The sequence below is a fragment of the Populus nigra genome, chromosome 15 (genome assembly GCF_951802175.1).
Source record: "Populus nigra chromosome 15, ddPopNigr1.1, whole genome shotgun sequence".
NCBI classification, from domain to species: Eukaryota; Viridiplantae; Streptophyta; class Magnoliopsida; order Malpighiales; family Salicaceae; genus Populus; species Populus nigra.
Window position 1 is genome coordinate 1,592,642 of NC_084866.1, and position 26,015 is coordinate 1,618,656.

General features: G+C 37.2%; 3 protein-coding genes across 3 annotated transcripts; 2 read left to right on the plus strand and 1 right to left on the minus strand.

Annotated features, from left to right (window-relative positions):
• The first annotated feature begins 1,229 nt into the window (after nt 1–1,229).
• LOC133674425 (uncharacterized) lies at nt 1,230–13,537 on the plus strand. The gene is made up of 19 exons (XM_062095518.1): nt 1,230–1,669; nt 2,354–3,020; nt 3,114–3,202; nt 3,331–3,429; nt 4,437–5,148; nt 5,276–6,319; nt 6,458–6,578; nt 7,093–8,924; nt 9,214–9,352; nt 9,499–9,619; nt 9,707–9,790; nt 10,217–10,684; nt 11,263–11,358; nt 11,634–11,798; nt 11,899–12,075; nt 12,630–12,743; nt 12,820–12,996; nt 13,093–13,137; nt 13,336–13,537. The coding sequence occupies exons 1-19, from the start codon at nt 1,568–1,570 to the stop codon at nt 13,468–13,470; spliced, it is 6,387 nt and encodes a 2,128-aa protein (XP_061951502.1). The 5' UTR covers nt 1,230–1,567; the 3' UTR covers nt 13,471–13,537.
• A 1,078-nt stretch (nt 13,538–14,615) lies between these two features.
• Nucleotides 14,616–18,030, minus strand: LOC133674427 (hydroxyproline O-arabinosyltransferase 1-like). The gene is made up of 8 exons (XM_062095519.1): nt 17,458–18,030; nt 16,889–16,956; nt 16,595–16,796; nt 16,414–16,511; nt 16,253–16,322; nt 16,000–16,071; nt 15,718–15,831; nt 14,616–14,995 (listed from the first exon to the last, which is right to left on the minus strand). The coding sequence occupies exons 1-8, from the start codon at nt 17,860–17,862 to the stop codon at nt 14,936–14,938; spliced, it is 1,089 nt and encodes a 362-aa protein (XP_061951503.1). The 5' UTR covers nt 17,863–18,030; the 3' UTR covers nt 14,616–14,935.
• A 592-nt stretch (nt 18,031–18,622) lies between these two features.
• LOC133673948 (uncharacterized) lies at nt 18,623–23,917 on the plus strand. Its single transcript, XM_062094889.1, has 9 exons — nt 18,623–19,314; nt 19,652–19,857; nt 20,717–20,898; nt 21,019–21,303; nt 21,382–21,440; nt 21,547–21,583; nt 21,696–21,767; nt 22,747–23,071; nt 23,305–23,917. The coding sequence occupies exons 1-9, from the start codon at nt 19,182–19,184 to the stop codon at nt 23,680–23,682; spliced, it is 1,677 nt and encodes a 558-aa protein (XP_061950873.1). The 5' UTR covers nt 18,623–19,181; the 3' UTR covers nt 23,683–23,917.
• The last annotated feature ends 2,098 nt before the right edge of the window (nt 23,918–26,015 follow it).

Below are 26,015 nucleotides of genomic sequence, written 5' to 3' on the forward strand. Positions count from 1 at the left end.
CCGAGGTTTTATTAATTAATTAAAGTTATTACAACTTCAGGATTTATGGAATATTAGAATATACTAAAATATTTGCATTCACTCCCGATTTACTTTTAACTACGAACTTCCTCCTCTTTTCTTTATTCAATGATGAGCTTCTACTGATCCTAAAGGACCCAGACTACCATAAAGGTCAATTCACTATCCGGGACTAGGATAGTTCCTCCTCCTCAATTGTGGGGATAAACCTCACCGTACTTGGAATAGAACCATGCCTCCCATTATCCAAACACAAACTTTAGGTGGGGCCCATCCCTTTCCTACCGTCACTGTCTCACTAATAATCTCCCAACACGTGTCCTACTCATATTCATCCCTGTCGTTTTTTGCCCCACGCCAATTTTCGCGCTCGCGTGCCCTGACCATCTTGGAGCCTCGTGAGAGTTCTTCCAGGTGTTCCAGTTATTTAATTGAGAGATCCGTGAAGTACATCTTAATCCCTACAGTTTACTGCGTGTTTCACTTTGCTACTGAATTATAACACCTAACCAAACCCTTTTTGTTTAAAGTGGTGTTTGGTACCGTGGTTTAACCATGTTTTTGAAAAAAATTTAATTTTTTTAGCTTTAAATTATTTTATTTCTGTATTTTTATATTATTTTGATATGTTAATATAAAAAATAAAATTTTAAAAATAAAAAAAATTATTTTAATACATTTAAAACAAAAAACATTTTGAAAAACAATCTTTATAATCTATAAAAGTTGAATTTAATACAAATAAACACATAAAATAAATGATTTAAAAATTGAATATAATTTCAACGCTTGACATTTTTTTTTTATATAAAATTCGTTAAGTTTTATTTATACTTCTAAGTTTATCCCATGTACAATAAGATATAATTTAAAAATACATATTGTGAAATTTTCTAAATTAAATTAAATTATTACATCTTAAACATTTTTAACAATAATTATAAACAACTCAATCAATGGGTTAACTCCGATTTAACAAAAAGGAGTCAACATCACAACGATGTCAAAAATGTTATCTGATATTGAGAAATTCAATTCAATCGAAACTGAAACGAAAAACTTGAAAAACTACAAGGATTAAAATACACTTTACCATAGTTCCTTATCCCTTTACACCCTTAAAAACCAAAGGGTGAAAGAACACAGCTGTATCCACAATCAACGGTCCAAACTCACCCATCAGAAAATCCAACTCCAAATCCCAAAATCCAACAGCCCATATTTACTCAAACTGTCCAGTCAACCCTGCCTTGAAATAATAACTACACATCAGATGACATGGTCATCTCCCCGCCCCCCCGCCCCCCCGTCCCTCTGAACTAAAGCTTCACTCCCCCTTTCTCTTTTCAGCTCCTTCCCTTTTCTTTTTTTTAAAAAAAGAATAAGAAAAATCGTCTCTAGTCTAGGGTTTTCTCAGCTTGATTTTGATGTTATTCTATCTATAGAAACTTCCTGTGATGGAGGTTTGAGAGGACATTTTGGTAATTAGTAACCGCTGAGAGGCGTTGTTGATGGTTTTGAGGAAGGAGAGTTAGGGTTTTGAGAGATGGATGACTCTTCATGGAAGGTTAAATGTAGCTCTGCTACACTGCAGCAGCCTTTAATGGCTACTCCTTCTTCAACAACGCCTCAAGAAGCTCGAAATCAGGTGTGCTTTTTGTATTGCGTGAGGGCTTTGTAGTCTTTATGTAGTTTAGGGTTTCACGCATTGATTATTTCTTGCTTGTTACAGTTCTCTTTCACTGCTCTTCGTGCTTGTGTGTTAGTTCCTTCACTGCACTCTTGAAGTATTTTTCTTTTTATATCTTAATTTTTTGTATTTGATTTTGTGAATTATTTTCTGTCTCGAAGAAATTGTGATACAGACTGTAAATATATTTGACATTTGCTACTGCTTAGTGCTGAGAAAGAGAATTTTGAATTTGTTTGAAATGTTGGAGGTGATATGCTTAGGTTGGCAAATGGCCGCTGAGGTTTGGTGATGATAGGGTTTAGTGTTTTTCAGCAGAGGGCGAGTGTAAAAGGAGAATGAGGGAGAACGAGGAGAGGGTTTTTTGGGGTGAGAGATGTTGGAATGCTATGAACATTCAAATCGCAGAAGGAGAGTTAGACTACAGCAGTGAATTGTGTGACCTTGTTGTTTTTGTTAATATTATTAGTGGGTTTCTGTGTTTATGTTATTTTTTTCCCTGTTGGTTGCTAGGAATTTACTTGTGAATGATGCGATCTTTTTATTGTTTGAAATTTTGATTCAAGTTACTGTATGCTAGAAGGTGTGGTTTTGATTATTGTTGTTATTCTTATTTAACGTTTCTCTTCTGGTTAAATGCAGCTGGAGGTGAACTCGGGTCAATATTTTTATCCTCATGCTGGACATGATTTGAGATCACAAGGTCGTGGAAGGATGCCGGATTCCATGGTTTCCAATAATCCCAATTTAAGTTCCTATTCGGGCAATTGTGACCTTGGAAATTCATTTCTGGCTCTCCTATCTGGCCCAGCATCATTTTCCCCGTGTGATTTCCATGAATTACCAAATCCTAAACAATTTAGTGCCTCTAGTAGAGTTCCTTCTGAAGACACTGGTTCATTGTTTAATGCTTTTGGAAGTCGGGCTCCATTGATGTCAAGTAGGATACCATCAGAAAATTCAAGCAATCAAAACCAGAGAAATGGAGCAAATCCAGTTGTTTCATCCAAGTGTGCATCTACTTCCAATTCTGTTCTGCAACATTGTCTCCAGGGTGCAAACTTTGCTATGCATAGTTCAGACCTGGCTAAGGCAGTCATCCATTATAAGGTTTCTGATAATGAGAAGGTAAAAGATTTCTCTTCTCTGAGAGGGGAATGGCGGAGTACTAACCCTGCAAATGCTGTAAAGCTCCCAGATACAAACTGTCAAATGCCAGGAAAATTAGCATTAGAACCAGAGCTTTCTGTTTCTAAGAATTCATCTGCTCTTTCTAACCAGTACCCTCGTGTATTTTGTTTGGGTAAAAGTGAGTGCTTGATACATGTTGCTCCTTGTTTTTAGTTGATTAATATTATGTTGCAAGCTTTCACCTGGAATCTAATTTCTATCAACCTGAAAGGTGGAGAGCTACTTCTGAGCAGTACAGGACTCCTAGGCATTCTTTGCTCATGTCATTGCTTCCACATGTCTGTATCCAAGTTTTGTGAGGTAAGTTCTTTCAACCTTGTATCACGTTCATGTTTTGTACATTATGTTATGTATTGCTGTCTTGTCAACCACATTTGATAGCTTTTGGCATTTATTCCTGCTTTGATCTAACTGCTTTTATTACACAGCATTCAGGATTATGGAATGTTAACCCTGGAGTTGCTGTTCATATGGAGAATGGAGAGACCGTTGCTCAGTGGCGTAAGCTCTACTTCCAGAAATTTGGGGTATGATGTTTATGCTGCTTTTAATTATTGTTTCTTGTAAGGAATTGATTTTGTGCTTAAATTGTCTACACGCACTTGTGTCCCTGTATCTGTCCGGACATGTGCTGTGGTATAAATGCAGGGAAATGCTAAATTTGTATGAATAGAAAATTAGGCTTGTGATTGCATTATACCTACTATGTTAGTGCATTTGTTCTGGAACTTATCATCTTAAATCTGCCAGTCAATTAGACCAATACTACACTGCAAGTTTGCCACAAGTACCATGTATGAGAATTTTGATGGTTAGTGTAGATATGAAATCAATAACATTTTCTGAGGAGTGTCTAATTTCTTTGTCTACAAATTCTGTAGGAGGACTCCTCTTTATGTGCTCAGTGTTGCTACCGAGTTCATTCCTCTTCACAAAAGAAGATTTTTTATAATGCAACTGGTGGAAATATGAATTCTTAAAATATCAGTGATTTAAAAAAAAAAAAAATTTCATGTTTTTGCCTGACTGCCAACAACTTGGTTATGGAAAAGAAGCCTAGGTGAATGTCATAGACTGAATAGGCCTGGTATTGCTGGAGTGATTATTAAATATTTCAAGGACAATAACATTCTTGGGAAAAAAACTGTTGTACCATTAAAAGTGATCTATGGGGGGTTTGGACCCTTTTGATATCAATGTAGGTGATAAAACAGCATGTAAAGATGGGTTGGCCTTTCGTGATTCTAGTGTCATGATGCAGGTTGTTGTCATGAGATGCGTTTGCAATTGCCCTTGTATGTTGCCATAATTGCTTTAATTCATGTTGCCACATATATATATATATATATATATATATATATATATATATATTACAGACACAAGTGCAGGTTGGCTTCCCATTATATTGATGCCTTTCAACCATAATGTTTATTCTAACGTTGTAGTTTGTCATAGACTGGATGGTGATATTTCTTATTGGCATGTGTTTGAAGCAACGAGAACACTGGATGGTGATGTTTTTATGGTGCTTTAGATCAGGGTTCCAGAAGATCAGAGTGGGTGGGACTGGCCTGAAGGATTACCCTTGACTGCTAGTTTGGTGCAATCCAGTGTGCCTCTTCCTCTGTCCAAGCATTCTGACTGCAATCATCTGGTTGGGTCTTCTGAAGGTTTAGTGAGGTCTGGACAGCCTATCGACAGTGTTGTTTTTCCAAAGAATCCCCTTACAGACCATAACTTAAACCAGAATCCAGTTTTTGATGTTTTAGACAAACAGAAGAGAAATGGTCAAGGTGGTAACAATTTTCTTGGGTTGGCTGGCACCTTGCTCAGCAATTTACATGGTGTGGGGAATAACACACTACATGGTGTGACAGATAGCACTATCTCTAGGTGTACAATTATGCCTACTTTTGTTGGCAAAGGACCTGAGAATGGTAGCCAGTCCATATCTGCATATATTGACAATATTGTGAAGAGTGGTAGTTTTTCAACCACCAATTCTGCGCTGCAAAATGCAAGAACTCTTTTTAGATGTTCTGATGTCAGCAGAGCTAAAGATGAAAAGCATTGTGTAATTATAGACAAGGATGCTGCTTCTTCAAGCATAGAGTTGAGGCTTGGGCAACCAAATGAGCAGAATTGGTCTTCAGGAAATCCAGTTCTATCAGCAGTTGGGCCACCATCATGCAACTCTCTTGTGAATTCACATAAGCCAAGTACCAGAGAGCAGATGATTCATTATGGTGTGTTGTAACAATCTTTCTACTTAACTCGTTATCTATAGTGTATGTGTTAGTCCATTATTGTCATACATCATTTTTACCATTATGGATTAGTAATCAATTCACTATTATTCACTGAATTATACAGTGACCAGTTGTGGGGGAGATGGGGAATCCAGACAAGGTCTTCCTCATGTAGCTGGCCTGTTAAATTCTGCAAGGGAACAAGACCAGTTGAACTATGGACGCAGTGCAATCAAGAATACGATTAATGTTGGCAAAATAGAAAATTTTAAAGGCCAGTTGGCTAAGAGCACAGTGTTTTTACCATTTAAACACTTTAATAGTCCACTGGAGGGTAACTCATACTCCAGATCTACTAGTAATGTTGTCAATAGCACTGAGCATATTGTGCATGAAACATTACATAGCGAATCTCATGCTGTCAAGTACCCAGGCAATGTCCCCTTGAATGGTGGAAATGGTTTAGAAAGGCAAAGGACTGACCCTGAGTTTGGTTTCTCCAGACCTAGAGACAAGGGTAAAGGCGTGGGGTGTCTTACTGGTAACTCTTTTGATGAATCAAATTTGGTGTCTAAAATGCATAATTGGAAGAAAAATCCAAGCTCTTTTTCAGAAGTCATAAATGGAAACATTTGTGCTGCTTTTCCCATGATGCATGAAAAGAATCACTTTCCAAATCACTTGTCTAGCATACCACTGGAAGCATCTGATGCTGGGAGCTTGTCTAACTATCTTGATAAGGTTCCTTCTTTTGGTACTGTTGATCGTGTCTTCCCTGGATCCTTGGGTTCGTCTATGGGTTCTGGGCAAAGTTTTCCATCACAAGCAGTTCCATTGGGTTCAGGGCTGACTCCGGCCATGTTGAAACAAGATGGAATTAGTGCAAGCCCTTATTTACTTGATGATAATCTAAGATTGCTTGCATTTAGGCAGATATTGGAATTATCGAAGCAGCAACATGAGATGTCTCCCCATGGAAAGAATCCAGAACAAGATAGATGTGTCAAACTACAGCATTCTCTGTTTGAACCAGCAGCATCTGGATTAAATCGACACGAGACTACTTTTATTAGTAAACAGAATGTTTCAGAAGTTTCCATGAAATCAACCCAATCTACTCCTACTGTTAAGATGGGTGATGATGTTGCTAAATTTGCTCATGTGACAGGCAAGTGTGAAACTTTGGTGTGTATTCATGTAACATGTTTGTATTATCTTCCTCTAATTCTTCAATCTTGTTGTAACGCTGAAGTTTTTCTGCCATGATGGGGACTCTTGATGCTAAAAAGCTTTTCTGCTCATATAGGTTTGAGCAACTGGTGCAATTTCTCAACATTGACACAAGGAAGGCCATTTTATAGTCAAGAAAATGACAAGCATTGTCAACTTTCTCATGGTCATCTTCAAAATGAACAGCCCTCATTGAGGTTAGTTTATGTTTTTGTTGTAGGGATTAAAGTTGCAAGTAACCATTTTGTTCTTTGAGATTGCCATTCATTTGAATATCAAGATTTTGAACGTTCCTCGCAACTTTTAATGTCTTTTTGGGGTTTTAGCCTCATCCACAGATATTATTCTCCCACAGTTTGCTGGCAATATCAATAATTTTTTTGTTGTCAGTGTTTAGTGAACATTTCAACTGACAAGGTGGATCAAATATTTGATATCGTAGTAATAAGGATCATTACTAGGGTATGATTGTTGGGTCTGGTGATTGACCAAAAAACTTGCTCTAAATGCGTTACCCCCATTCTTTCACATCAGTTCTGCTGTCATCAATTTTGTCTTGCTGCTCCAACTTCACATATAGCTCAGTAGTTGTGACTTCACTCAGTTTTTTGTGTGAACTTGCTGGCTTTTCTATATCTGCCGTGCGGATTTTACTGGTATCTTTGATTTAATGCCAGGATACTAATAGTACTATTTATTCAAATGTCACAGACTTGGCAGGAATGAACACAACATCACTGATTCAAATGAGCCTGAAAGCTGCTGTCAGATAAAGCAATATTTTCAAACTTACTGCAGATGTGCAGCACATACGAAATGTTTAGGAGGGAAATGTGGAGGTGGTAATCATCCTAATTCCTTCAGAGAACCTATGCGAGGTGTTGGTGGAAAAATCCCTGCTTTGATGGCTTCACAAATTGCTAAAGATAACATCATTCCACGTGAAAATACTATTTCCTTAGATCACTGTGGAAAATTGAAGGGGCAAGCACCTAAGAATATCAGTTGCACCTCTCAGTGGAAAGATGTGCCAAGCAAGAAAAACAATGTCTGCCAGGGGGCTCGTGTAGACCAATCAGCTGGCAACTTGGACAGACGACAACATGAATCAGGTCATCTTGGAGACACAGCTGCTAAGTGTTCCAGTGGAGCAGTGCACGTGGTTGACTCCTTCAGAGAGCAAGAAATATCTAATATATCTTCTGGATGTTCTACCCCTGCTGTTACTCAGGCATCAAATGAGGTTAACAAAGTGGATTCTTCAATGGCTGTTACTGGAATTGCTAGCTGCATGAAACATCTTATAGTTGATGAAGGATCAGGCATTGATAAATGCTGGTCATCAGACGATGCTGTTGAAAGTGACAGAAGTGCTGGCTTCTGTGGCTCTACTTGTAAGACAAGACTGTGGAAAGATGGATCTTCAAAAGTCATTAACAATCAATCATCTCGAAGTCTTCTTGATGAGGTTAAGCTCATGGATTCCTTGACATGGAAGAGAGGCCGAAATCAAATCCAGGCTGAGGTTACTGTTCTTGAGAAAACCAATCATCCTCCTGAACCTGAAAGGGGCTTTAAAACTGCAAAGAGGAAGAGAGAAACAAAACCAGAGATGCTGGATGCATCACGAGGCACCGCTGGTCATGCAGTGCAGGATAAATATCCTGAGTGTGATGAAACTGCCAATCAGCGCTGTTTATCCAAAGATGCCCACATTGTTTCATCTGGCCTAGAAATGCCTTACACTTCTCGTGTATCCTCTATAAAACCTAATTCCAATGGAAAGTCTATAACGTCCCTGTCCAAACCACTTTCTCGTAAGAGAGATTTACAAGAACTTTATAATGGAAGGGACGGAGAGGATGAGGATGGGGAAGAATTAAATGATAATGCTTCTTCATGTAAAATCATTGAGGTTTCAGGCAGAAAGAAATTCAGAAAGAGCAGGACTTCTGATGGTTGCGCACAATCTCAGACACTAGAGCCAACTTGTGCTGTTGGTGAAAAAACTATGAGGTGTGCTCCAGTGAGTCATCTGAAGGTGTCTTTGAGTCAACAGTCGAGTGTTTGTTACAGGAAGCCAAGGCCAGTGGTGTGTGGGAAGTATGGTGAGATATCTAATGGAGAAATGGTTGGAGATCTACCAAAACCAGCCAAAATTGTTTCTCTTGATACGATACTTGGAACTGCGAAAAAATGCACACCTCCCAAAAACAAAAAACCTACAATAACTTCTGTGAGGGAGTTGAAGAAGACAGGCTTTGGTTCGACTAATGCATGCAGATCCTCCCATATGAAGAAAGAAAGTGAAGGCAATGATGCTTCAGGTTTTGACGAGATGATATTTTGCAATTCTGTCAAAGAGAGGGAGACTGCATCTGTTGGACAGGACAAGCATTTTGCTGATGAGTTGTTGGTGTTGAAAGAGGGAAACAGCAAAACTGAGGGAGGTTGTGGTATTTTAGGCAGTAGTGCTCACACTCAGTCAAAGCCAAAGTTCAAGGAAATTCGTAGACGCAGCCTTAACGAGCTTACTTTGAAAGGTAATTTTGATTTTTTTTTCTTTATCACGTTCAAGTAATATACGTTTCCATCTATTCAATGGAAGAATAAGTAGACTAGAAGTAAGACGGATTAGTGTACTCTGAAAATTAAGCCACGTACCAGAATTTCAATGGCTGTCTTGGAGTAGAAATCCAGCTCATGTGTCTTGTGAGCATGCATGTTTGTTGGTATTCAATCCAGAGTTGTATTTTAGTCCATGTTTGAGAGCTCCTTTCAGTGAACAAAATCTCCTGTTTTTTTTACTCCATTGATGTTGTTCCTTTTCAGGAATGAGTTCCTGTTCTGTGAAGATTTCACATAAGAACATTTTGAAATGTGGACAAAACATGAAAGATGGGAAAATTATAAAGAGTTCTGAAGATTCTAATTGTCGCACACATGAATCAGGCGAAGTCAATGCCAAAAGGTGAGCAAGTAAATTAATATTCAGAGTTAATAAATCTAACGTTTCTTCTATTTAATGCAGCTTCAGATTTTAGTAAATATTTAATTGGGGACATTGCTTAGAAACTATAACTCTTTAATTTTGTATGTTAATTGGTTGTGTTTCAGAAATATTCTAGAGCGAGAGCACTTGTCTGCTACGGATTCAGATTCATTTTGCTGTGTCTGTGGAAGCTCAAATAAAGATGAAGTTAATTGCTTACTAGAGTGTGGTCAATGTCTAATCAAAGTATGTAGCTGTTAAATTATTTCAGATCAATTTCTTCTGTGTTTCTCCTAACTATTCTGTCACACTGATGAGTTTCTTGATAAGTAGGTACACCAGGCTTGCTATGGCATTTCCAGAGTGCCTAAAGGTCACTGGTATTGCAGACCTTGCCGAACTGGTGCAAAAAATACTGTAAGAAATATGGTTCTTGGATAAACTCTCAATTAACTATCAGCTACGCTTTTATGTGCGTTGTTCTGTCCAAAGTTTTCCTTATCCTTGCCATTTTTCTGCACTCTATACTTCTTCCTCGTTTCATGGGTTGCTTCCCAATTTTTCACATGTTATGTTAATGATGAATGAGATTTTGCTCTTGCCCAATTTCCCCTTTCAACCATCTGTTGAGAGTATCTAAGAACAATGATTTAGTCCCTCTTTTGTTTGTTAGTGAATGACATTATAATAAATAAACTGTTAAATTATATTTGTCATGGAGTTTTGTACTCATGCACCCCATTTTCTGTAGCCAGTTTGATTACTTATTGTGCGTTTATCAGCATTTTTCTTCTATGTTGTATCTTGTGATTTTCTAATGCCTTCTAATTTGTTATAATCCAGGTTTGTGTTCTTTGTGGTTATGGAGGTGGGGCCTTGACCCAGGCACTTCGGAGTCATGCAATAGCGAAAAGCCTTTTGAAAGCTTGGAGCTTTGAAACAGAAAGCAGGCCTAAGAATTCAGATTCTTCTGCCGTAACATTACAGGATGAATTTAGCAAGTTGCACGCCTCGGGATTTGTGCATGGAAATAACTCTTATCCAGTTTTAAGACCTGAAAATATCGAGTCATCCACTCCATCTGTTTGGAGTATTGATATGCAGAAGCAATTGAATAATTTACGGAATTCCTTGTCTTGTGTTGGTAATCTGAAGGTACATAACAGCATTACAGCTGGAGTACTTGATTCCACTGTTAAGCAGTGGGTTCACATGGTTTGTGGCCTTTGGACTCCTGGGACACGATGCCCAAATGTTGATACCATGAGTGCTTTTGACGTGTCAGGTGCTTCACACCCTAGAGCAAACACGGTAAACATTGAAATTGAACTTGTAGGATGTATGTTTAATAGCCTGCAGTTCCAAAGTTGCAATTGTTAGGATAAATTGTACAGATAATCACACTTCTAACCATATTTTTCCTAACTGGGAAATTTAAGCTTGTAAAAATGTGAGATCATTACCTCCTGAGATAGAGCCCATGGCAATGCCATTATCAGTGGACTATAGTTAGAACTTCGCAGTTCGTTGATGAATCTATTTTATGCATTTCATCCCACTTTGCATATGAAATGACATTTATCTTTTAACAGCTTGCTGTATAGATTCCATAGCTAATGATCTCGTGGTGTGATTATCCAAATTCTGTTAATGAAAACAAGGAAAAACTGAATTAATAACATGGTTATCAAATGAGCCAATGGGCTTGTTAAGTTCCTTGGTATATGAAAACACTTTGCTTACCTGCATCTTTTTTTCATAATGATTCAAGTTTATATAGATTTGAGAAAACAAACTCTATATGTAGGATTCAAAAATTTCCACCAGATTCTATTCATTTAAATTATCAATTGATGTATTCATTTCCATGTTTATCATTTCTTTCCTAGGTTTGCTCCATGTGTAATAGACCTGGTGGCTCATGCATACAATGCAGGGTTGCGAACTGCTCTGTTCAATTTCATCCTTGGTGTGCTCATCAGAAGGTACTCTACTTTATTTGGTTTACGCATTAAAAATTATTGCCCATTATATATAATTGGCTAGGGTTGTGATCCCATGGGCGAGCTGAACCCCAAAAATCCATCCTCAGCTTGGATTGCGGGCTTGGTCCTGCCAGTGGTCGTTTTCTTTCTCACATTTAGTTGTATTCCCATTCAAATTTCCATGAATTTAGCAGTTTCCATTTAAAACTGCTTTGGCCTGTTTTTTTGTTGTTGGAGGTTCTATATGCACTTTAAAATTTCTTTATGGACTGCAGGGCCTGTTGCAAAGTGAGGTTGAAGGTGTAGACAATGAAAATGTTGGCTTTTATGGGAGATGTGCACTTCATGCCAGGTACGCAGCAGATGAATGTGCATGTGATGCTTCCAACAATAAAACAGGTTGTGTCGGAGAAAAGGAAGAGAGTTGTGCTAGGACTGAGGTATTTTTTCTTTTCTTTCTTTCTTTGTGGGTGTAGGTGGGTGTTCCACAGGACTCTTTTGACTCTCACTGACCTTTTTCCCTTCTGTCTGTCATTCAAGGGCTACAAGGGACGGAAACGAGATGGCTTTTGGCATAATCTTCATGGCCAATCAAGAGGGAAGGGTGGATGCCTTGTTCCCCAGGAGCAGCTTAATGCTTGGATGCACATTAATGGACAGAAGTCATGCACTGGGCTTTCTAAGTTGCCAATGTCAGATGTGGAGCATGATTGTCGGGTATGTTCCATCTGCTGACAACCAAATTTTTTTTTTCCAGTTATTTCACCTAAATTTTTTTACTGCATTAACATTCAGTTGGCATTTGAATCAAAACTGATTCATTCTGTTATCAAACCCATGTTGCTTCTTTCAATGATTAGCATGCAAGGCTCAGAAAATAGTATATATATGAAGTATGTGACGTTTCCAAGTTATTTGCACATTAGGGATGTACACAAGATGCTCATCCCTACAAAGGAGTTTTTGCAGTGAGCATGATCTTGCTGATTTTTCATTTTTCTCGAGTTAAAGTATACCATGTTATTCTGCTAAACATAAATAATTTTTGCATTACTGCAGTGCTAAAAATCTTACCCCTCACATTTGCATCACTGGGAATTATTTAATGGCCCATCCTCTAGTTTTCTCCCTTGCTTCCTCCTTTCTATATCTCTTCTATTCTTTCTTCTTTACTTGTTAATTGATCTTATATCATTTGGAGTTTTGCAACATTATTTGACAATTATGGTGCAACATATGTGATATTATATGTGTTATCCCCATGCTTGCAGAAAGAATATGCTCGTTATAAACAAGCTAAGGGTTGGAAATATTTGATTGTTTATAAGTCTGGCATTCATGCCCTTGGACTTTACACATCCAGATTCATCTATCGCGGTGCAATGGTTTGACTCTTTACCCTTAAGTAATGGAACCCCACTCTTTCAATTGCACAACATGATGCATTGTGATGATTCTTAGGTGGTGGAGTATGTGGGTGAGATTGTTGGGCAACGTGTGGCTGATAAAAGAGAGTACGAGTATGGAAGAAAGCTGCAATACAAGAGTGCTTGCTACTTCTTCAGGATTGACAAAGAGCATATTATTGATGCAACACGTAAAGGGGGCATTGCTCGTTTTGTCAACCATTCTTGTCTGGTAAATGTCTAGTTTTTGATATATATATAATTTTTTTTTTTTTCATTTCTATTGTTTGCTTTCTCTTAGATTTTCTTTTTTAATTTGCATGACCAGCCAAATTGTGTCGCCAAAGTGATTTCTGTGAGGAATGAAAAGAAGGTAAAGCAAAATGCTGTTCTAGTATCATTCTTCATGATCATTATTTACTTGTATTAGCTTGGACAAGATGAGATTCTGAATTACACAATGAACTTAGCCACTTACATCCAAATCATACATTGTAAATTCATTACATTGTGCTCAGAAAACTTGGTATAGTTAGGGCACGAGCTTCACTGTTTATTTCTGGGTTTGCAGGTGGTTTTTTTCGCTGAGAGAGATATATATCCAGGAGAAGAGATAACATATGACTACCATTTTAACAATGAAGATGAAGGTAAGAAGATCCCTTGTTTTTGCAATTCAAAAAACTGCAGACGATATTTGAATTGATAATCAATTCTTCTTGTAAATACTACATTTTTCTAACCCCCTCAATCAAGCCAGTTGTTAATATCTAGCCTCCGAACATGAAAGCATTACCTTTCCCTGGTGGTCACCATGATAATCTACATAAAAGTATGTTATGTATGCTATGATAAGCATGGAGAGAGCAAGACATTCCTACCTGAACAGAGCATGACTTGTGGCCACTGACAAGTCTAGCTGCTGCAAAATTGGATGATGTGGAATTTTATGGTTTTGAAAACGAAAGCAACATTGTTGGTTTTTTTTTTGGTTCATCAGGAGGTCCAGTGAGTCTGAGTTACACAATGAGAGGTAATCCTCCCTTGTTCCTAAATCCCACCCTATCCATTCCCATTTAGGATTTAAACTTCTATGCATGGTTTCCATTCAAAAGCTAACTCTTTTTATCTCCCTTATTTTTCATGTTTTGGTTCCGCCTTTTAAATCTGATTTGTCCCTCCTTGTATTTGAACTTAAACCAAGCTTTTTGGTTCTGTTTATTTTTACGTTTTAAAAGTGTTTTTAAAAAAATTTAAATTTTTATTTTATTTTTTTCTTTGCTTTAAATTAATATTTTTTTAGTGTTTTCAGATCATCGATTTGCTGATGGCAAAAATAATTTTAAAAAATAAAAAAATATTATTTTTATATGTTTCTAAGTGAAAAGTAACTGGAACCCACTCCCAATCAGGCATTTTCCCTACCAAACTTCTATGGTAACGCTCAAAGCTCAGCCATAATATACATGGTCCCTAGTTATCAATGGTGAGGAAAACGAGTGACCACAAGCCAGCCTTAACATTTATGGTGCTGGTGACCATGGATATCAAGAGCGGGTGCCTGCTTGGCCACTGTTCTGTAATGTAATTGAGACTTTTAACATTTATGGGAGTGTTAGAACAGCATTATTAACATTTATGGGCGAGTTCGAACAGCATTATTAACCAGTTGTCTTAGCAAATGTTTTGCTCCAAAATCCTGCGCATTGTTTCTGCTTTTGCCAACTGCATCAATTAAAAATATGAGCAATAGACGGAAGCAGGTGTTCCAGAGCCATTTTTAGAAGTACAATTTTACTGTTTTTTTCCCCCACGCGAGGAGACAATCCTCTGTTTAAAAGTAACAAAAAATTACGGAAAAAAGGATAACAATAGATAATACATAAAACTAATCAGGTCAGATGAAGGCTAGTGTTTAGGAATACAAGTAATACTGTAAGTGTACATCAGCCAATAGTGTCAGTCTGATCTGAATTGATTCGTTCAAGTTGCTATAACATCGAGCACATTGCTGTCTGCTAGCTCCCAACGATTACCAAGGGTTGCATGAGATTCAAATGCTCACAACTTTTTTCACATCACTCATACGGCACCTCAAAGTATACAAAGGCCCAAGTCGAATCAAGCAGCAAACCGAAGCTTCCTTGGTGGTTTCCAACCATATATCCTCTTTAGGATCCCCAATTTGGAATGTTTGCAGTAGCTTCATTCACCATTTTCACCAGAGTAACCTGCCACGTTATATTTGCTTAAATAACAAGAACTTGAACTGATGACAGGAGAGATTATGATTATCCGTTGCAAATATATATGTAAGGTAGCTTTTAGAGATACAATGTTTTGGGGGAGGAGTCAATTTCATAGTTTCCCCCAAAGTCTCCTTCCATAAAGACTGGCAATATGCCCAGATGGGTAAAAGAGAACCAAGAATGTCTAAACTTGGTTACTACACCTAAAGCTGACTATTGAAGTAGGCTTAATATCAATACATCCAACAATTTACAAAACATTTTTAACGTGCCCATTTGATCTTTCAACATGACAGTCTTTATGGAAGGAGTCTTTTTTTAGGGGGGGGGGGGGGGGGGGGGGGGGGGGGGCGGGCGGGGGACCTAGACCTAGGCAACGAAAAAGGAAGCTTGAGTACTCTTTAATCCAGCACTAAATCGAAGGGAGCTTGAGTTTATTCTGTATGGGTATGCTCCCAGGAAGTTGCTGTTCACACCTGGGATGTTGGGTTGCATAAATTTTCCATGCTCTACTTAATGGTAAAAGTAGCAAAATCTTGAATTTTAGGGCAGAATTAGTTCCCCGTGTAGAAATGAGAAAAAAATGAGCAAGAACGGAAAACTCCAAGGGCCGAAACGCTTGTTAAATTGTTTGTTAAAGCTTTTCATGCATAATAATCATGCAAGCAACAAGTGTTAGGACTATAAGGTGAAATGAAACATACCACACTCTCTGGAACACCCGGTGGAGGCAAGGGAAGGTTTCTTGGGGGTATAACGGTATCATAAGATCTCTTGTCAAACCTCCATTCTCCAATCTTTCCGTAGGTTAATTTACCCTGCAATCAAAGAAACAAAAACCAAAATCTTGTTGAACCAGCCTTAATAATAGCAAATGAATGTAATTGCAATAAATCAAGAAGTCAGAAGCTGTTCCTCTTTATCTTTTCTTCATCCTTGAACAGCATAGAACATAAAATTAAATCAGTCTATCAACAGTAGACTACCTTCATATCATAGTCACATCCGTAAGTGTAATGAATTATGAACTTCTTGCCAACTTCCGTATCCCAAGGAGGCTGTCAAACGATGCAAAATGGGTAACTACTAGAAAAAGGCAATCCCTAAAATTTGAAATATAGGAAAATGGCACATCGTTATGATTTCAGGAAAAGAGAGATTTCGCGATGAACTTGAGGGAATTTTCTGCATTTTTTCAGACTGGTGTATGACAGCAAGGAAGTGCTACTTTAATTAAACCTGAATCATGAAGTCCTTGTACAGGATGTTGCCAACGCCATGTAGAGCAGATGAAACAGCATAACCATACCTGTATTTAGCAAAGAGTAAGGGGAAACAGAAAAGGTCAGTTGCCTAAAATAAGGTCTTCGCAAAAATATAGTTAACCACAAAAGTCTCACATTTCAAGCACCCAGCCAAAAGCTTTATCTGTCTCGGGATCCTTTTTCATTGCCAGGGAGACATTCATCCAAGTGGGAGCAATCTTCTTAAGAGATTCCTGACAATGTTGCACAGACAATCAAGAAAAGGCCAATATTTGGAAGAATAATACGGTCAGAAAGAGCATATTAAAACACAAACCTTCCCAACAATGACAGGAGAATTTCCTATGGGGTCGATGGTTGTTATTGGTCCCTTATCCTCAGGGAAGTACTTTCGGAGGACAGACTCATACTTTTTTGGTTCAATGTAAAAGAAAGGAAACGCAGCTCCAAGGCCATCTTTAGATAGGTTTGGGATGGGCTTAACAATAATATGATCTGGCTCTGCCATCAATATGTATCTGAGTACAAAGTAAAACAACATGGATAAAGTCAAATCTACTGAAATAAAGATCAACTCGTCACAGAAGCTGGGGATTTTAACGTTTCGTACTCTTCTTTTATGTCTGCTTTTTGAAGCCATTGCACAAATGCCCAAGGTCTGTTGAGAACTATATAGCCCTGTGATTGTGTAAGATTTGAGATAAGCAAATAATGGAAATTTAACCAATAATAACGCCGAAAACAAGGAAAATCTTCAAGCACGACCAATTTCTCCTAATTTTCCCCATTGAAGCATATGAGGGGAACATCATTCGGATTATTTTTTTGGCTGGGTTGACTTTATCATTCCCAAAAAGAAGCCAGCAGGAAGCCATCTGCTTCAAGCCAGAGTCTCTATACAACCAGCAACTTCTACTATAACGCCATCAATCAATTTACATCACGACAAAATGCACTAGCCCCTCACACTATCAATCAATTTATATCCAAATTCAGGCCTGATTCGTGACAATGTTCAATAATCAAGATTTTAACAGTCATGATACTCTCAAATTCAGTTAACCAAGCTAAAGACTTTAACCAGCTCTCAAAGTGAGTGCAACTTCAACTAATTCTAAAAGTACACTACATAAATCAAGAATCTAAAACAGACCCAAATTTCAAAAGAAGAACACAAACCTGATCCATCCCAGCAGGCAAAGGCTGTGCTATAAAAGTTGGGATTTCCTCCATAAACTTATCAGGCTTTCCAGAATGCAAGATCCTAGTGAACCCTCCCATCTCACTATTGGGTCCATCTTTATGCTTCTTGTACCAATAATACATTACCCTACACTGCCAAGTATTATACACAGAATCAGAAGCTGTCACAGCTGTATGAAACAGTCTCTTTTTACCAAAACTTGATCTTCTTGATCTTTCTAATGGCATCTTGATTACTGGGTCAACCAAAAGTGTTGATCTTGATGATGGACCTGGTAAGTCTTGTTTAAGTGGTGCGTTTGCTGATATAAGGATGTTGTATGTTATAAGGGCTACTGAGAAGGTTATTAGTACTGTAAAGAAGAAATTCCCACAACCCATTTTTTGTTTTTCTCTCTAAAACACACTTTCTCCCTCTAAAGTCTAAAGATCTCTCTCTGTGTTATATAAACGTCTATGGCTGCTAGAAAGGGAGGGAAGGAGGCCGTGGCCGTTGCAGGGGATAAAAAAACAGTTTTCTTGGAAGTGGTTGGAAGAAGTCGCTGACAAACTGAGCTGTTACTGTTATTTTAGATTTTTTTTACGTAGGCGACATGTCAGTTGTGCGTCACCTCTTACCATGATTTTTTTTATCTGTTTATGTTGAGTATTTTGTTTATTTTTAAAGTGATTTTTGATCTATAGCAACTCTAAAGTCTAAACTGTAGAGATGCCAATACTTGTGTCTAGGAAGGTTTGGTACAGAGTATTTTACTCTTAAAACATGAAAAAAATAATTAAGGCTGTGTTTATTTTTACAATATAGTTTTTTGTTTGTATTTCTAGTTTATTTATTTATTATTTATTATGAAAATATTTCCCAATGGATTATTGTTTCTTACGGTGGAGATTTTGAGAGATAATTATTTTGATTTTATTTAATTTTCTAGAGGATCGAAGAAACAGAAAAAATCCGTTTTAAAAAAAAAAAAACAATTTCAATTAATAAACTCGTTTTCTCTGATTTTATACGAAAATACCTCGAACAATTCTTTTTGCACACGCATCAATAATTGCTGATGATGGATTTTAAAAATCGAGTTGAAAACCATGTGGTAAAGGCCCACACAGGATGCCTGGAGAGCCCAGTTACCCATCTCTCTCTCTCAAGAAAATGGCCTGCTCTAACCATAGGCTGCGAGGCGGGAAGGCAAGAAAACATTGAAAGCCATGAAAATGGCCGGAAATTGTGGACCTCAGAAAACAATTTCCGATTTCGAAGACAAAAAAGGGACGACAAAGGTCGTAATGTTTTGGGAAACTCGCCGCCTCCGGGACCCATCCAGTTGGTTTCCATTTTGCATTGGAACCCTTTTTCCATCATTGCACACCATAATCCATGAGCTCTCCACCTCCCTACTTTCCTACTCCATCTCTTACTGAATAATTAATCGTTTATTATTTTGAGTTTTATTAATATAAAAATACCATATTCCGTTTTAGTTTTAAATTTTTTAATATTTAATAATTTTTAATTAATAGGAAAAAGAAGGAAAGAAAGAAGAAAATTAAGATTGTTACATGTCCAATGGGAAAGGAGGAAAAGAACCAACAGATGTTCTCTGTCTTTATCTGAAAAGCTTGCATCAAACAACCCAGTAAAGAAAAACAGAGAGCCTCTTTCTTTCCCTCCCTCCCACTCTCTGTGACCGTGTGCCATCATGTTATGTCACGGGTTACTGTCATCTACTCTTCTTCTGCTCACCTTTGTCTTCTTTACTTCTTCAGCATCCGTTCCCCTCTCACATGGTGCTTCTGTTCCCTTCCCTTCCTTCCTTGCTCTACCCCCTGCTGGTACACTTCTTCTCTCTTAACTTTTCTGTTAAGTTCCGCTGTTTCATCAACTTCTGTTTGGTTTCTGAGAAAATGTAGCAAGAAAAAAGAGGACTGGAGTGTTATACTTTAGTGTTTCAACACTTTTATGTGACCCCACTAAAATGTGCATGTTGAAACTTTTTTCCTTGATTATTGCAAGTTTTCATGCTTCTTGGAAACCTAAACGAACACACTTAGCTTTGCAAAATTTTGTTTTTCTGAATTTTCTAAGCTACCAAGCAGAAAATCTTAACTTTACTCACCTTTGATGTTTGCATATAAAGTTGTATCATTTTGTGTTGATTTTGCAATGCAGTGGCAGGGAGAGCAGATGTAGCTAAGTATGAAACGGAGTTCTCATGGGGGACAAGGAGGCCTGTGGTGGAGGCACCCATCGGTGAACCTGTTGATAACTCACCGGTACTGGTGCTAGCTCCAAAGAGGACTTACAGAAAAGACCCTCTTAATGATTTCAAAAGATACACTGGAGGATGGAATATCAGTGATCGTCATTACTGGGCTGTAAGTTTATTCATCAACGGTCAAACCCCACTAGCACTCATCTTTCTTTGTCTTTTTAGGTTGTTCATTGATGATTATGTACTGTTGTTGTTGTTGTAGACGTGTAGGGTTTCAATCTTTCTTGATTACCAGTTGACAATTACTAGATTGGATCTTACATTTCTAACATGTTGTCAGCATGCCAATATGCTATGCAGGGAAAGAAGTAAATGTAATGTACTAGTGTATGGTCAGGGTGCTTTAGAGACTATGTATGAAATGAATGTCATAATTGTTTGTGATGGAGGAAAGATCCCAATTTGCATTCATTGATAGAACTGGAAAAAATATGCAGAGTTTAGCAACATTCAATCATTAATTGCTGATTTCTCTAATCTTTTAATCAAGAAAAATACCAATAATCTTAGAATCTTGTTGAAATCAGTATAAATACTTTTCATTACAGTTTGTTGAAGATAACAAATTGCTAGTTCTGATATCCAATATCGTTATGAGAATGATTGTGATGAGGCATGCTGTTGATATGGTTTGATATCAAGCAGTGTTTAATGCTACTTGCTTGAAATGTGCCTTGCATGTTATCTAAATTCTTGAACCAGAATAATAGTCTTGTCTAGGCAAATGATTCAAGTTGATCAAAATAAAATAACAGCATTAATCAATAATCTACCTTCTAGCAGGTGATGAAAAGTTATCGGTGGATGTTGTGCTCGAGGAAAACAATGTAGAGTTATTGAATGGACATTCTGTGTTGGATTTTACTTGTTTGATACTAACCACATTCTAATTGTGTGTTTAGGCTGGATTTTCAGATTTCTTCGAGAGTTCTCTGGTAACTGAAAATTTTGTTTGAATGCAGTCTGTAGGTTTCACTGCAGCTCCTCTGTTTGCTATTGCTGCAGTCTGGTTCCTGGTATTTGGGCTGTGCTTACTCTTTGGTTGCCTTTGTCATTTCTGTTGCAAAAGGCAGCGCTATGGCTACTCTCAAACAGCTTATGCTCTCTCCCTCGTTTTCCTCGTTCTCTTCAGCATTTGTGCTATGTAGATGCCTCTCTCTCTCTCTCACACACGCGCGTGCGCACGCGCGCATATGTGCATGCGCCTGTGTACACATGCATCAATCTATTATGAAGAAACTAATGCTGAATTTTTTGGCCACAGGATTGGATGTGTTGTTCTATATACTGCTCAGGAAAGATTTCACAAAAGCACAACAGAAACTTTGGAGTATGTTGTGAATCAGGCAGACACCACAGTCGATAAACTAAGGGCTGTGTCAGATTTTATTGCTTCAGCCAAGCTAGTTGGAGTTGATGAAGTTTTTCTACCTTCTAATGTCCAAACTGATATTGACCAGATTGGAACAAGAATTAATTCTTCTGCTACTGTCCTTGCTGACAAAACAGTGGATAATTCAGAAGACATAAAAGATCTCCTGGATTCTGTGTAAGTTGAAGGATACCAAAGCTTATTGTATCTGATTGAGTAGGTCATCTTGATTATATAATGAGCATGTTCATGCAGGAGAGTGGCACTGATTACTACTGCTGCTATTATGCTTCTCCTAACATTTCTTGGATTCTGTAAGCCCTTTTCTTTTTTTCTTGATAAGATAAAGTGTGAATAATTCCAATGTTTAAAAGTTGTTGCAAAGCGCATGTAATGACGTTTTGAGTTTTTGTGTTCTAGTGTTCTCAATTTTCGGCATGCAGTTCCTAGTGTACATGTAAGTGATTTTCTATATCTCAACATTCGTGCCCCGTTGTCTAGTAGTCTCAGTATTATTGCATTTAATTGTTACCTGCTCTCGATTGATGAACCTCATAAAATTGTTGCAGCCTGGTCATCGTTGGATGGATTCTTGTTGCTGGAACATTCATTTTGTGTGGCACATTCCTTCTTCTCCACAAGTAAGTTATATGCTGCTGACTATGCTTGTTGGTCCAGTTGTAGATGTCTCATGAAAGTCTATTTGGTACAGATACCAACTCTTATGTCCGCTGAACTAAATTTTTTTGCTGACATTTATCATCTAGCGGGTTGAAACTCACTAGAATATTTTGATTAGTCCTTGTGGTGAGAAATGTGAATATCATCTTCTTACAGCCTTCTGGTTGGTATTATTTGTAAAGAGAAGGCTGATCTGTAGTTACTGTCAACAATTTTCCAAACAGTGAATCTGTCCTGACATTTGAAACTTAAATATTCTTAGTCCGAAATAATTCTAGTGATCATGTTTGAAACAAGGATCAAACTGTTTGTACCACATTGGATATCACACCACACATAACATTCATCTCTTTGTTTCAACTATCTCCAAAATGATTCACCTATATCATGTTCTCATTCATCTTTCATAATCAATTCTGTAACTTCTTTCCCCTCTACTGTTTTGTTTCTACTTCTATGGTTGCTTTGTCTAATTGTTGAGCCTGTTCACCGTGCTCACTTCAACTGGAAGCATCCTTTTATAGGAGGCGATCACTCTATGAATCCCTTAATAGACTCGAGGTTAAAAGGATCTTAAAGGGTGGTGGATCTTATTCTTACTGAACTTCGTTTGGCATCTCATGTTAGCTCCAAATTTATCCAGTCCCTTAATGGATTAATAGAATGCTGTCACATCATGACACGGACATAGTCTTCAAAATGGACATCGTTAGAATGATGGGGTTGGGATAACAAACACACTGCAAGTGCACTACCTTTACCAGGTCTAGGAGTGCTATTGTTTCTTACCTGCAATCTAGTATGCTTAAAAGAAATTAAAAGTAGTCCTTTTAGATTTCTTATTTCCTTTATAATTCTTCATTTTTCTCTTAAATTTTTTTTTTTTTAATTTCTGATTCCCTCGCCAAACTTCTAATTATTCTTTCTTTTACATGCTAGCGTGGCTGGAGATACTTGTGTCGCTATGGATCATTGGGTGCACAACCCCACTGCTCATACTGCTTTAGACGATATTCTGCCCTGTGTGGACCAAGCAACTACCCAAGATACTTTGATAAAGAGCAAGGAAATCACTTCCCAGCTTGTAGAAGTGGTCAACCAGGTCATCACTAATGTTTCTAATCTCAACTTCTCCCCCAACTTCAAACCAATGTACATCAACCAATCTGGTCCGTTGGTGCCAATACTCTGCAACCCATTTTATGCCGACTTGACGATTCGGCCTTGCAGTGCTGGGGAGGTGGACTTGACCAATGCTACACAGGTAATCAATAGAAGCCAGAAACAATTGAAGTTTTAAGATGCATATGTACTGAAGGAACCATTACTAGGCTATAAAGTAAAGGCAGGATTCAACGAACTCTTGCCAGCCCTTTCATTCTGCCTAAGATTTCCCTTAATAACATTACATCAGCAAAGAAACTGGAGACTTTTACAAACTCCCTCATGCCAAAAATTAGAAGAATTATTCAACTTGTTTTCGCTCAACTTGTTCAGGTATGGAGTAGCTATGTGTGTCAGGTTTCACCAACCGGGATATGCGCTACGACAGGACGTTTGACCCCTGCATTCTACAGCCAAATGTCAGCTGCTATAAATGTGAGCTATGGATTGAATAATTATGCTCCTTTCCTGATTGAGCTAGGAGACTGCACTTTTGCAAGGGAAACATTCAGTGACATATACAAGGATCATTGTCCAAGTCTCAGGAGATACAGTAGATGGATCTACATAGGTTTGGTGATGGTCTCTACTGCAGTTATGCTTTCTCTAATCTTCTGGGTCATATATGGTAGAGAAAGGCGGCACCGTGTGTATTCCAAGCAGCTAGTGTCTGAATCAGCACAAGGTTCGGAAAGGGAAAAAAGTTCCTGAAAAATGAAAATTTAGATCACTTCATCATATTGTTGGCATTTGGTTGAAGAGGTTTTTTCTTCTTCGGTTTGATTTGCTGCTTTGTATACGTGCATTAACGTCTTTTGGTACTTTCTCCAAGTTATGTTGAAATTGTTGTCAAGTGTAACCTCCAACAACATATGCTTTAAGCCTGTTTGTGACATTGTTTCAAGCTTTCTAAAAGAAGAGCAAGGACAAAAATTTGAACAGAGAATGATGATTCGATTCTCTCTCATATTGGTCAAATTCTCAACGTGAACCGAGGAGACCATTTGCCTGGTCTTGAAAGTTGAAATGGATGACGAATGTAACAAGGCCATCTGGGTGTTTTAGGGGTGGTTAAGATTATCGCGGTTGTTTTCAGAAATTTATTTTTGTATAATATTTTCTTATTTTAAAAGAAATTATTTTTAACATTAACATATTAAAACAATTTAAAAATACTAAAAAAATTATTTTAATATAAAAAATAATAATTTTTTGAAAAAAAATTAAAATGCAAAAATAAACTGTTTTATTCTCTCTAATGTTTACCTATTTACAATAGTAATCAAACAAAAATGGGCTTGCCCCACTGCTAGGCTGAGAAATTACAAAAGAGGAGCTTCACCTTCTACAATTCTTTAATTGAGGGCCGCCTCCGGCCTGGTTTATTCTAAAATTGAGGCTTTGGACCTCAAATCAGAACTAAGTTTAAACAAAGCATTGCCATTTATGTGTTTGATAACGTGTCAACAAGCATATGCAAGATGCCACGTGGATTATATAATTCATAGTTATAGAACCCATCCTTTATCACCGCTCACATGTGTCATCTTGAGTTGATTTGTGTTCCTTTAAAATAATATTATATTTAAAAAAATAATATGATATCATATAAAAAAATATTTTTAAAAAAATTCAAAACGTTTAATCTGGATTTTAACCTAGTCAATGAGATCATAAGTTAACGACTCACCGGATTTACTAGATTATCTTCCTCTCGGATCAACATTAAGCAAACCTGGGTAAGAATTCGAGTCGGCGAATTATCAGATTCGCCGGTAAAGCAAGCAGGGTTGAGTTTATAATATTGTTCTAATTGTCTAATAGAAGTCAGGGAACACCTAGGTTGTGTTTCAAAAAAAATTAGAACACCTAGGTTGTGTTTCAAAAGCCGCAGCCCGACTTTCTACTAATTGCGTTGCTGCCATTTGTTGAGAAAATATATTATTCAATCCATTATATACTCTCGTTGCTTTCTGCAGAGCTCGATCGATGCAAGGTTTTCACACAAGTAGACAGGAAAAAATGAAATGGGATTCTGAATGCATTTGTCAGTGGAACAAGAGCAAAAGTGAGCAGCAGCAACGTTTATAATCCTCACATGCTCGGTATTTTGGATCGAGAAGAACCAAGATTTATCATATATGTTTTAATTTTCTGGATGTTGTTTTTATGTGTTCATTTAATTTATGAGATATGCAATTGTTGGGATATTTGTGTATGATGTTAAGTATTTTTATTTTTAGAGTATTTTTTTTAAATATGTTTGTATTTTTTTTTTATAAAAAGATATTTATTTGAGTATTGGAAAGTCTTCATCTCCACCAAATAAAACCTTTTGCAAATATCAGTTATAAATTATTTTGACCTATTAAGCACCCAGTACAAGTTATCAAACTCATTGACTAGAAAGAATGAATGAGATTATTGTGGCCAATTAATTAACTAATTTGTCAATTTTATATTTTTAATATTAGCACATTACGAGTTTTGTAAGTTTCCTTGTAATATCAAAACATTACAACGGGTTGATTAAAAAAAACCAGCTTATAAGAGATAAAAAAAAACACATTATAGTATATGATAATTTTTAAAATAAGAAATTATCCTTATATAGTTTTAATTATGATTTTTTGATGGATTATTTTTTGGTAAATTTTTAAAGAAAAATATGTATCTTGCAATGTGATATTTAATGACTAAATTGAATTGAATATACCATAATAAATGTCATCAAAACACGGTATACGTAGCATAGGGATAGCGGCCGCTTACAAATGCGACCTTTACAGGAACCTCGGGACGGGGTTCTGGGAAGCGGAGAACTATTCTCATTGACTTTTTTACATAAATTTAAGCAATGGAGGCAGATGGTATGGGTAACATTGTTGACTCAGCCGCGAAAAAAAAAAAAAATATATATATATATATATATATATATATATATATATATATATATATATATATATATTCCGCCAAAGAACACTAATTTCTTATTATATCGAATTCATTATTATCAAGGAAGGGCTAAAACAAAAATCATAATC